This window comes from Carya illinoinensis, chromosome 14, assembly GCF_018687715.1.
Source record: "Carya illinoinensis cultivar Pawnee chromosome 14, C.illinoinensisPawnee_v1, whole genome shotgun sequence".
In the NCBI taxonomy this organism is placed as follows: domain Eukaryota; kingdom Viridiplantae; phylum Streptophyta; class Magnoliopsida; order Fagales; family Juglandaceae; genus Carya; species Carya illinoinensis.
The window spans coordinates 1,916,880-1,929,564 of NC_056765.1; the positions used below are offsets into that span (position 1 = coordinate 1,916,880).

Genomic DNA, 12,685 nt, shown 5'->3' on the forward strand with positions numbered 1-12,685 from the left:
AATGATGTGGTACATTTTTTAAATGACTCTATAAGTCAATTATTCCTTAAAATTTGGACTATTCATCTAGGGTGGAACCCGTGCTGCAAAACCCGAAGCTATCCGATCCGAGTACGGGTTATATAACCGGAGTACGGGGTTTAAAACTTGCTATCCGGATTTATTTAAAAAACTTACCTGTTGTTTTAGTTTTTAGGGTTAAATTAAACTAAAATCTTTTGTTCTATTTGTTTCAATTCTCTCTGATCGCTGCCCCCTCTTCAAATCGGATTCAAAAATCCTATCTCTCTTTGTTGTTGTCTTCTCACGCCTGCTAATATTATTAGAAATGATAAAATTTAGAAAAATTATTCGTATAGTTCTAGGTAAACAAGCTCACCCCAATTCTTTAAAAAAAAAAAAGATAAATTTAAGATTTATAAGAAAAAATTTATTTATTTATTTTTATAAGAAATCTCATACACAAGAGTTGATTATTCTAAAATTGTATATAATTATTTTTTAAATTTAAGAATCACAGTCAATTGAAATTGATGGAAGGGTAGTAGTTGTACGTGATTCACGAGCGTCCTTGATTTCAACAGATGATGGCCTGATTCTACATAAACGACATGTGAAGTGTGTCTACAAGGTAAGTTTATTCTGCAATAAAAGACAGAATCAGTAAACAGCGTTGGTTCCCCGTTCGCGTCCTCTATGCTCGGCGTCCTTGGAAATCGATGAAATTACTCGCCGGAAGAAACGGGCACGACGGTGTATTGAGAAATAACTGAGAGAGGAGCGGAACATTCATAATTGATTGGCCGGAGGGAAAACTCGCAACAAAAGAGAATGCACTACGGTTGAATGTTGGGGGCTGGCTGGGAAATTCAGGGCCAAGCGCATGGAAAACAACACAGCACCATGGATGGTGGTTACTTTGGATAGTAACCGTTATAGCCTGATCACGCACTGCACTGCTTAGAGAGAGAGAGAGAGAGAGAACGCAAGGGCAATATTGTCATTTCGTTTTTGGTGAAACTCTGTCGTTCCGTTTACACGTACGGAAGGAAAATTTTACTCCACTTGGACCGCTCAGTCTGTAACTCCAGTGAGATCTGTCTTCTCTCTCGCCCTCTCTGTCTCTTCGCTCGCACATCGGATCAATCAGGTATGGACCGATATTATCTTCTATTCTTCAGATTTGCGCCGCAAAAAAGCTCTTAGATCGTGTTCACTCTGATAGACAAAAATCACCGAATTTTCTTTTTCGCTTTACACTCTGGTTGGTTGCTAAGAAAATGCAGGAATGGTTACGATGATTCGCTTCATTGAAGTTTCTCTCTGGTTTTTCTTTATTTTATTCTGAATTCTTGCTTCCCTTGTATCTTGGCATAGTGGAGGATATGGATTCATCCGCAGTGCTATTTAATCAGCTCAAGGTTTGTATTGTTAGCTTCTTTGACCGGCTATCTCATGAAAAGGACGTGTGTTGGGTCATTTTAATGTAAGACGAAATCCTCATACTTTATTTGATTTTGCAAATCTTAACAGACAGCGGAGCCATTTTTCTTATTAGCGGGTCCCAATGTAATTGAATCTGAGGAACATGTTCTACGAATGGCGAAGCACATAAAGACTATTGCATCAAAGTATGCTTCCTCTATTTCTGATCTTATCTGTAGTCTGCAGTGGGAAAGTAATGCATTTGAATGAATGGAATAGTTTTGTTCTGATACAGAAATAAATTGGTTGAGAAAAATTACAACTTTTTCCTTTGTTCTATGGAGATACAGAATTATATCTTTCTTTAAAAGTTCTATCACATAGGACTTTTACTTGTAAATGGTAAACCAGACACGAAAGTTGTATCACTCGTTAATTTAGCTAATGATTAATGGAATTATATTAAAAAGAACACCCAAACTGGCTTTGATACTCGCTTGTATGTTCAACTGTATTACATCCAAAAAGGTGTGTTGAGTTTGGCTTGATTTCTTGCTGAAAATGTGTTTTTTGGGGCTTGACTTGACTGTTGCTTGACCCTGGCTCGACCGTGGCTCGAGCTAAGGTTCCGCTCGACAGTCCGCTCGAGCGAACTCATCCAGAGAGTTCCGCTCGACCTCCGCTCGACAGTTCGCTCGAGCGAACTCATCCAGAGAGTTCCGCTCGACCTCCGCTCGACAGTCCGCTCGAGCGAACTCATCCAGAGAGTTCCGCTCGACCTCCGCTCGACTGTCCGCTCGAGCGAAATCTTCCAGAGAGTTCCGCTCGACCTCCGCTCGACTGTCCGCTCGAGCGAGAAAGTAACCCTAACGTGCGCTCGACACTTCGCTCGACGTCCGCTCGAGTGAATGTTCTGAATTAGCGCCTTGTGCTATAAATACATCATTTTCTCTTCATTTTGAATGGTGTTCAGCAGCCAAGTTAGAGAGAGTTTTGAGAATCCTTTTGTACACAATCCTAAGAGTCCATTGGGTGTATTGGGGCTTTAGGATTAAGGATTTTGTGATCAATACTCTTGTACTCCATCTTGGTTCATAGTGAATTTGTTGAAACTGACCCCGACAGTGGACGTAGGCTCACATTGAGCTGAACCACTTAAATCTTGGTGTTCTTTGTGTGCTTGTTGTTTATTTTGTTGCTTCCGCTATTATTTACTTCAACTTAGCCTTTATTTATTTGGTCCATTCCCAACAAACTGGTATCAGAGCATCAAATTCTTTGCAAAATCTTGAGGAATATCTATGGCAAAGTTTGAAGTGGAGAAATTTGACGGTCAAAACAGCTTTAGCTTATGGCGCATCAAGATGAAGGCTTTGTTACGACAACAAGGCTTGTCAAAAGTTTTGGAAGGGAAGGTATCCGAGGATTCTCCTGCATCATCAAGAGAAGAAGATGAGAAGGCACATAGTGTCATTTTGTTGTCACTATCGGATGGAGTTTTGAGGGAGGTTGCCGATGAGGAGACCGCTTTCGGTCTTTGGTCCAAGCTTGAGAGCTTGTATATGAAAAAGTCGCTCACCAACCGTTTGTATTTGAAGCAACGGTTATACACCCTCAAAATGAAGGAAGGTATTCCTATTTCTGAACACTTAGATGAATTTAATAAAACTATTATGGATCTAAGGAATATTGATATTAAGCTTGATGATGAGGATCAAGCATTAATTTTGTTGTGTTCGTTGCCGGTATCATTTGAAAGTTTTGTGAACTTGATGTTGTATGGTAGAGATACCATCTCCTTGGTAGATGTAAAATCTGCTTTGAACTCTAAGGAGTTGAGAACAAAATTGTGTGTACAAGGCACGAACAATCAAGCCAATGGTTTGTTTGTGAAATATTCCTCTGGTGGTAGATCTAATGGAAGAGGTTCGGATTATGGTGGGAGTAGTTCCAGTAGTAGCTCTAAATTTAACAAGAAAAATGTTAAATGTCACTACTGTCATAGATTTGGTCATTACAAGAATGAGTGTCCCAGATTGAAGGAGGAAAGTAAAAGTTTCTCCAATGTTGTTAGCGTTGAACAGTCTAACAACTCTGATATTGTCCTAGCAGTCAGCGGCTCTAGTGGTCACTTTGGTAACAAGTGGGTCATGGATTCAGCTTGTACATTCCATATGTGTTCCAGGATAGATTGGTTCACTACCTATGAATCAATCAACGGTGACTCCGTTTTGGTTGGAAATGATATGGCTTGTGATATTGTTGGGATTGGTTCAGTTGAGATTAAGATGTATGATGGAATCGTTAGAACTTTGTCTAACGTTCGGCATATTCCATCTTTGAAGAAAAATCTTATATCTTTGGGCATTCTTGACTCCTTTGGTTACCAGTATTCAGCTGGAGGTGGAGTCATTCGAGTCTACAAGGGCTCTTCGGTGGTAATGACAGGGAAAAAGACAGATGGTCTTTATTTTCTTCAGGGCAGTACAGTGATTGGTGGAGCATCTTCAGATGTTCCAGATTCAGGTATTACTCATTTATGGCGCATGTGATTGTGCCATATGGATGAATGAGTATGGTCATTTATGAGTAGGCAATTTTTTGCTTTGTATAATCAGAAGACAGAAAAATTTGATTTGTTTGTTTGCATTGTATTCTTGTAAAGCAGTGCTGAATCAGGTTTGCTGGAGTTTATGTCTTTATGATTTTTTGGGGGTACATCTAGTGTGATGTGGTGCCCTGTTTGTACTCATATTTGTTGATGACCATTTGAAGAATAGTCTGGATTTGTTTGTCCTTGTTTTGTTATGTGTTTGATGTGTTCAAGCATTTGTGAAGGCTAGTGTCTACAGACAAGAAGGTAGAGCGTTGTTCATACCATATAGTTGGGTCCACTCCACAGAAATGGAGTAGTTGAATGGAATGAGTCGGACTCTTGTGTGAGAGCCCGTAGTATGCTTTTGGATTTGCCAAGCTTGTCTACAGATTTGGGTGAAGCGGTCGACACAACTTACTATTGGGTGAACCTTCTCTTCTTTATAATTTGTTTTTTCAGTTGTTGTTTCCACAGGAAAGGAGAGCATGGTTATAGCAAGAAAGTGGAGTTGCTGGGAGAGCTTCACAGCAGAGTGCAGGTGGTACTCTAGATCATGCTATTGAAATTAAGTATGATTTTGATTTTGGCATTGGCGTACAGTGAGAGCAAGTCTACAGTTTCATTTGGTAGATAGAGGAGACAGTTTAGTCACCTTTGGGATATGCTCATGCAGACTTTGAGGTATTCTTACTTTGGCAGAGAATATTTGTTGTTAGCCTCCGTGTGTATTCAGAAGCCGTTGTTCAAGTAAGCAGTCTGTTCAGTGGTGCGTTGCCTTTTGTGTGAAGAGGTTGATTCTTCATTAGGACCAAGCTTGTGATTTGGTCAAATTGTCTATGGTATTGAAGACTTTTGGGTGGAAATTGAGTTCTTCAAGGATAGACGTTGTGGTCGGGGTTTGTGATTCCCCTTTGGTGATTTGTTGGTGGGAATCGATTTCTTGGTTAATGGTTTTTTGTTTAGGCTTGACGGAATTCAAGCCAAGGTGGAAATTTGTTGAGTTTGGCTTGATTTCCTGCTGAAAATGTGTTTTTTGGGGCTTGGCTTGACTGTTGCTTGACTCTGGCTCGACCGTGGCTCGAGCTAAGGTTCTGCTCGAGCGAACTCATCCAGAGAGTTCCGCTCGACCTCCGCTCGACTGTCCGCTCGAGCGAGAAAGTAACCCTAACTTGCGCTCGACATTTCGCTCGACGTCCGCTCGAGCGAATGTTCTGAATTAGCGCCTTGTGCTATAAATACATCATTTTCTCTTCATTTTGAATGGTGTTCAGCAGCCAAGTTAGAGAGAGTTTTGAGAATCCTTTTGTACACAATTCTAAGAGTCCATTGGGTGTATTGGGGCTTTAGGATTAAGGATTTTGTGATCAATACTCTTGTACTCCATCTTGGTTCATAGTGAATTTGTTGAAACCGACCCCGACAGTGGACATAGGCTCACATTGAGCTGAACCACTTAAATCTTGGTGTTCTTTGTGTGCTTGTTGTTTATTTTGTTGCTTCCGCTATTATTTACTTCAACTTAGCCTTTGTTTATTTGGTCCATTCCCAACAAGGTGAACTTTGAAATTGTACCTCTTGTTTTTTTTCTTAGTAGCTTTCTACGAGGAAAAGGAAAATAAATTATATTCTTTATCTATTCTATTCAAAAAATTCAGCTAAAGAGATTCAATTTGATTGCTAATTAAACATGTAGAGTTTCTGATACAGAGTTTGTTTTTGAACCATGTAGAGTTGGGCTACCTCTGGTTTTCAAGTCAAGCTTTGATAAAGCTAACAGAACATCCTCAAAATCATTTCGAGGCCCTGGCATGATTGAAGGCTTGAAGGTTTTGGCTTCAGTTATTATTACTTTGTTCTCACGTGTTGTTATTTTTGAGATTTGATTCTTGATACTGCCAGATGTCTCATACATAATGGAAGGCAATATCTGTATAAATTTGAAGTTGTAGGAATGAAGTTTGAAATTTTGGATGTTACTTCCCAAATGTTAGGACAACAAAGTTTATATGGTAACAGAGAGAGGAGTTCACCACCGATAAAAATTATGGTTGAGATGTCTGTGTCACTTGTATTAGTTTAAAGTACACATTGCGCAGATCACTATTGGCATTACAATATACATTAGATAGCCGTGAACATTGGATATGAAATTAAGAAATTAAATATAGGCTCTAATTTGAGTTTCAAACAAAGTACTGGGTGATTGGATGCATTTTCATGCGTCTTGCTGTCTTTCTATGTTTATTTATGATACAGTACTCATATAAAAAATTGTTTCTAATAAAAGGTTGCATAGGAACGATGATTGCATATCTAGAATAGTATTTTTCTTGAGTAAAAAGGAAGAACATTATCTTTTTTCTGTACATGGATTAATTACACTGAGATTTAATATTGAAAACCCAGTAAAATTCCAGGATTAAAATTCTTTTTATTTCTACTCTTTATCTGCAGATACTTGAGAAGGTAAAACTAGCGTATGACATTCCTATAGTGACTGATGTCCACGAAGCTATCCAGGCAAGCTTTTGTTTTCTTGTGGTAGCCTTGTTCCTTCTGTTTTATTTCTACCTTGATATCTCGTTACATATGGCAGCAGCCATATTTGTTGACTGGATGTATACTCTTATTCAATCAATATTGGATAATAATTTGGCATAATATCCAAATTCATCCTAATTATTTGCTGCTCACGATGAGGTGTTTATATGTATTTCATGATCTTTCCTAAGCAAATGATAAGCCATCTTATGACTTTTTGGGTATGATAAGAGTGAATTGCATGTTTCTTCACGTAAGATGAAGTCTCTGTGAATTGAACAGGGGAAAGAGGAGGGCCAAAAAAATAAAAAATAAAAAATTGTGATTTATGTTGACAAGGAAATGCATTGATGTGAAAACTTCACTTGATTAGTTGTGTACCTCAGGAGCATTTGTGCTTGTATACCTGTATGACTAAGTCTATGCATCTATTTGTGTAAAATGAGGAAAAAAAGAGCTGTGACCAATGTTGTATTGTACTTCAATAGTAGGAAATCTTGATTTTGAACTTGTGCAATATCCACCATTAGAAATTCTACAGTATTCTAGATCAATACAATTGAGGAAATAGTCCTTGCAAGACTAAAATCATGAAATTCCAGATCTGGCCCTCTACAGGAAATGCTGTGTCCCTGAGACACTTAATAATATAACCTTTGAAACCATGTAGATCTTACTCATTTGAAAGTTGCTTGTTATTGCCACAAATGAAAGCTCTACGTTGATAAATTTTAAAATCAAACTAAATACAGTAACTTAAAGCCTTCTTGCATGGTTGCATGAATTGTTGACATCTATATTTCTTAAGAAAAGCTACTGCCAATATAAATAACAGGCAAAGTTTGGAACTGGTGTTGTTCACAATGTCAAGGACCCAATTTAATAAGGTTTTTATCTTTTGCCAGTGTGAACCAGTTGGCAGAGTTGCAGATATTATTCAGATTCCAGCTTTCTTATGTCGTCAGGTTAACATTTTTTCAGATGAACATTTGGTGTCCATCCATGATCAGAAAAACTTTCTAGTTTAGTGGACATGTGACCTCTTCTAATCCAAAACATGAAAAAATGTTCCTAATTTATTACCTCTTATAATGACAGACAGATCTTCTAGTTGCAGCCGCGAAGACTGGAAAAATTGTTAATATTAAGAAAGGCCAGTTCTGTGCTCCTTCTGTGAGTATTTTTATCAACCTGAAAAATCAGAACCTCTGTTGACATGCATAAATCCTTTATGCTTCAATATGGTACTGTTCTAATTTGTACATTTTTCATATTTTGCAGGTCATGATAAATTCTGCTGAGAAGATTAGATTGGCTGGAAATCCAAATGTGATGGTTTGTGAAAGAGGAACTATGTTTGGTTATAGTAAGTTTTCTGGTTTTGGCTTCAAATGTATAGAATATTTGCTTGTGCTAGTTGCAGTCCCTCTGCAATAAATGCTTAATTGGAAGCTAATATAATTTGTTTTGGGTCCTTTATTTTCTTCCAAAACATTTGATAATTTAACACTGCTCTATACTTCATAAGGTTATGAATGGTGCTTGTCATTGGAGTTTGGATTCAAGTCATTGATGCATTCCTGAAATTTTACTTGCCAGTTTGATCATATACCTGGTTGTTGTTTTGCAGACGATTTAATTGTTGATCCTCGCAATTTAGAATGGATAAGAGAGGCCAATTGTCCTGTTGTAAGTCACACTTAGTACCTTCAAGGTTCTACATAGGCCACACTTTTGAAAAAAATGAACTGTATGGTGAAGATTCAGGCCATTTTCTTTCTTACATACAATCCATCTCCATGTTAGTTTTGCATTGACTTTTCAACTGGAAAACTAAACAGAAATGTCTATCTTTTTTTGATAGGAATAACCACATCAGATCAAAAGATAGCATTGCATGTGCACATGCATATTCTTTGATGGCTTGTAATATTTTCAGTAACTCTGATTTTTACATCTTACATTCCGTGTCAACGAAAATGTTTCTAAAAAGACTAGATGGAACTGTTAGGAAGACTATCGTAATATGAATGCATATCTTTTTTAAAATGTAGGAACAATAGCTGCTTTCACCTGATGCTGCACAAAAAATTTTGACATTTAAGTGATTGTTTAAAATGATCTTTTGTTTGCACATGCTTTCAAAGATCTATTCCTTTGATATAATCCTTGTTTTTTTATTGGCATGCTCAGTGATATTTGCTCTATGCTGCCAATATATGTATGTGCGTGTGTAATATTGTATGGAGGAAAAGTATAGTTGCAAGCACAATTGTGCACTAATCTGTGCACCAATGTGATGTGATTGGTCAAAAATTAGATTTTATTGAAAACAGTGTTAATTTAAATTTTAAGTATGAATAAATCAGTATTGGTACACAAATTAGTGCGCGACTATGCTTGTATGTAGCAAAACTCTTGTATGGAATACCTTCCAATCTGATTATGTGTTCCACTACAGGTAGCTGATGTCACACACTCATTGCAACAGCCTGCTGGGAAAAAGGTGTGGATAATCTTGATTTGGGCAGCTACTTCTCTGTGAATTATGTAGAGAACCTCGTTATTCATCTTGAAAGAGAAATCATGAATGGCATCAGTTTCATATATGCCTAGGGTGGGCAATCATTTATGGAAAAGAATATGGACATTTAGAATATAATATACTGGTTTTATGTTGTAATAGGGATACTTGCAAGAGAAAATGAATATTTTAGGTATTTGTGTTTGATGGTCAATGTTCAATTAACATTTTAGACCCATGACTTCTCTTAAAAGAAAAACAAAAAGAACAAGAAAAAAAAGCATTTGATCCTCTGTTAAGCTTACAGGCTCAGGGTGTAGGGTATCGTCCTCTTCAATTCAAGTCTTTCATATGAAACCAATATCTTCTTGATGGCATGAATTGTGCCCAATCATGAATTGTGTCATGCTTTTCATTGCCATGTTTCTATGCTGTTCTTATGTGAAAAGATTTTCCCCTGTTTTAGTGCCATAAAAAAATTACAGGAGGACGTCATCTCCTAAACTTGCTTTTGCTTTTCCTTTTTTTCCCATATCAAGGGGTTAAACATCTGTTTTCTCGTATAGCTTGATGGTGGAGGCGTTGCCAGTGGAGGTCTTCGTGAACTGATACCATGTATTGCAAGGACAGCGGTTGCTGTTGGAGTGGATGGAATTTTCATGGAGGTATGGGAATCTGCTGAAATCTGATTATGCTGATTTCTGTCCATGTGAAACTAGAATGTTTGAGTGTTAGTAATCAAGTTACAGGCAGTACCTCCTGCGCATGTCAACACTGTTTCTTCAAGTATACCAGAAATCAGGAACTGTCTTCAGTAAATATTCTCTTTTGTCTAGTCTATCAAGAATACTTAGTCACATGAGTGCAATATGAATTATGAACAGCCTTAGCTTTTAGAAGTATGGCATTGTCATTTTTTTGCTGCTGTTATTATTGCCATTGTTATTATTGCATTGTAATTGTTATCGTTGTTGCTGCAGTTATTGTTGTTATAATTATTTTCTAAGAACTTCTATGGGTGCTTAGGTGCATGATGATCCCTTGAATGCGCCATGTGATGGTCCCACTCAATGGGTGAGTTTTATCTATATCACACCTTCACGGATTCTATGAGACATTACTCCTTTTGAGGTTTCTGCTGTATGTAGAGATTTTTTTTATTATTATTTTATCGAGAAGAGTTTTATTGAAGCTCTGAACTGGTTGGTATTTGGCTGTTTTTGTAAATAGCCTCTGCGTCATTTGGAGGAACTTCTGGAAGAGCTTGTGGCAATCGCTGTAAGTCTGTTGACATGCTCATTGAGTTTTTTTGACAAGTCTGTTGCCATACTCGTGATGAGTGATAATTCTTATAATTTTGTGTTTATTGGAGAAGAACTCTGTTCTTGAGTAATGCATGTACATGGGAAGCATGAGATCTGAGTCATGTCGTGTGCATGTGGTTGTTGAAATCTTGGTACTGCTGCAGTTGTCATTGTTATATGGGCTGACCAGATCTTTAAATGCATTTGCTCATAGATTAGACTATTCAGCTTATGATGTTACCCTCTTACTTTATGGTCTTAGATAGTGCAGAGTTCTTATATCTTCTGTAGTATAGAATACTTATGTGTTATATTGGGTAGATTTGATCATCAGTAGATGCCCAAATACCTATATTGTAACTAGTCTCTAGGGACTCAAGGAATGGAACCATATAACACTGAAATTTCACGTTTGCCACCATCCTCTTTCGCATGACATTGGAATACTTAACTAAAATACACGAGTCAGTTGTTATCATAACTGGCTGGGTGGCACTACGAAAATTGGAGCCAATATTACGGTAAAATAAGTTTCATCTCATGAAATTCTAGAAATAGCTGTTTCATTTAACCATAAACTTATTTTCGTTGTTACTGAATGACAAAAACATGCTTAATTGGTTTTGTATGTGAGATCAAATTAAATAATGCAATCTGTCGCGGTTGTCCAAATAGCAGATACACAATTTTCATTTTCTTTAGGAGTTCCTTTTTATACAAGTATCTTTCAGAATCTTTTAGCTGGGATTAATTTAACAATGCCCCTCCACTCACCAAAAGCTCAATATTGACTATATGTTTTCCTCTTTTCACGTCTTGTAGAGGGTAAGCAAGGGGAAGCAGCACTTTAACATTGATCTGACGCCATTTCATGATTAGAAAGACTAAAAGCTTCTCTCGGTGAGTACACACAACCTTTTTTCTTTCCCTTTTTTGTTGTTGTTGGTTCTTTGGTTTTTCCTGTTTGCTAGAATTATGATTGTTTTGTCTGATATAATACTTAAGATATACCATTCAATATATATATATATACACACACACATATATAATACTTAAGATGCTAAAAAATTATTCTAAGTCAAACCAATGAATCTCGGTTCAAGATTTGGAGGGTTCCAAGACTATAAAGAGTGTGACCTAGAATAAATGGATTATTACTGGAGTTTCGTTGCCTTCCCTATGTCAGAATTTGTCTTGCTTTCACTTTCAGTGTTTCTTATATGGTTTCAAGTTCTTCACCTTCTTAGGCTTTTCTTGGCTCAAGTAAAACTTTTTTTTTTTTTAAATAATGATGTCAAAACACAGACTATTTAAAAAAAAAAAACTAATTTATTTGGTTTTAATTTATTAATTCCTTTATCAAGATCATGCAACCACTGAAATCCATAGAAGTAGCTGGTGACCCGATGACTCTCATTTTGCTTTTTGCTGAAGGGAAGATGTAGGAACCTGAGGGGGTCTGTTTAAGACATTGATTATATGACTGGAATTATTAACATTATTGCATGTCTGTTTACAAGACCCACACAATCTTGTAACATAATAGTCCCACTCTTGCCAACATGAAGGGGTTACATAAAACATATGCTGTGTACTGCAATTCTTTGGTATCTGATGCTATCCCTGAAATTCTGCAATTTACCCAGTTATGATATCTGTTTTTTTTAGGCTGCTCTGCTTTGTTTGCAGTTTGAAGGATGCAGACCGGATTCAAAGTTAAAAGAAGCTGACAGATAAATGGATTTAATTGCGTTTAGTGGTGATAGGGCTGTAGCTTGACTCAGATAAATTATTGAATTTGAAAACATTTTTTGACAGTATATTTATGAATTATTCCCCCCCACAATAATTCAGTTGTGGTTGAATCGTCTAAACATGAACAAAATTATTATTTTATTTGAATTGCAGCCTGCAGGTTTACCATATCAGTTTTTGTACATAGAAACCGGTGTACAAAGCATACCTTTTAGTTAATTATTGATATAATAAGATTTGATTTGTTAGAGAATATTAAAATTAAAATCTCGAAATCATCGACTTTGAATAATGCTACATGCGACATTTTTTATACAAAATGGAATAAAATTATTTTACTTTTATCCCATACGATGAGGTGATGTTATCATCAATACTCTTAATTTATTTTTTTAAAATATAATTATATAAAATATTATAAAAATAATTGTATGTCTATCATTTTTCTGATGACAAATTTTATTCATCATCTTCACACATTACAATTCATATTTTTTATTTTATTTTTTTCTTTTATCAAATATGTGATATATGGATAAT

General features: G+C 36.6%; 1 protein-coding gene across 3 annotated transcripts; it reads left to right on the plus strand.

The window, feature by feature from the left end:
* The first annotated feature begins 676 nt into the window (after window positions 1–676).
* On the plus strand, window positions 677–12,313 carry LOC122294244 (2-dehydro-3-deoxyphosphooctonate aldolase). Of its 3 annotated transcripts, none has more exons than XM_043102831.1 (15): window positions 677–1,150; window positions 1,378–1,421; window positions 1,534–1,631; window positions 5,751–5,847; window positions 6,476–6,541; window positions 7,468–7,527; window positions 7,661–7,735; window positions 7,844–7,928; window positions 8,193–8,251; window positions 9,024–9,068; window positions 9,653–9,751; window positions 10,113–10,160; window positions 10,317–10,364; window positions 11,213–11,290; window positions 12,059–12,313. In XM_043102831.1, exons 2-14 carry the CDS (start codon window positions 1,386–1,388, stop codon window positions 11,267–11,269), a joined length of 873 nt encoding a protein of 290 aa, XP_042958765.1. In that variant the 5' UTR covers window positions 677–1,150; window positions 1,378–1,385; the 3' UTR covers window positions 11,270–11,290; window positions 12,059–12,313. The 3 variants fall into 3 exon arrangements, with proteins under 3 accessions (XP_042958765.1, XP_042958764.1, XP_042958766.1); XM_043102830.1 differs by having other exon boundaries at window positions 678–1,150; window positions 12,080–12,313; XM_043102832.1 differs by lacking the exon at window positions 677–1,150 and adding an exon at window positions 1,156–1,264 and having other exon boundaries at window positions 12,080–12,313.
* The last annotated feature ends 372 nt before the right edge of the window (window positions 12,314–12,685 follow it).

Coding starts and splice junctions, on each gene's coding strand:
- LOC122294244 (XM_043102831.1), top strand. CDS start 1,386: ATGGATTCATCCGCAGTGCTATTTAATCAGCTCAAG. Junction 7,929..8,192: donor AGGAACTATGTTTGGTTATA/GTAAGTTTTCTG, acceptor GTTGTTTTGCAG/ACGATTTAATTGTTGATCCT. Junction 10,161..10,316: donor GTGATGGTCCCACTCAATGG/GTGAGTTTTATC, acceptor TTTTGTAAATAG/CCTCTGCGTCATTTGGAGGA.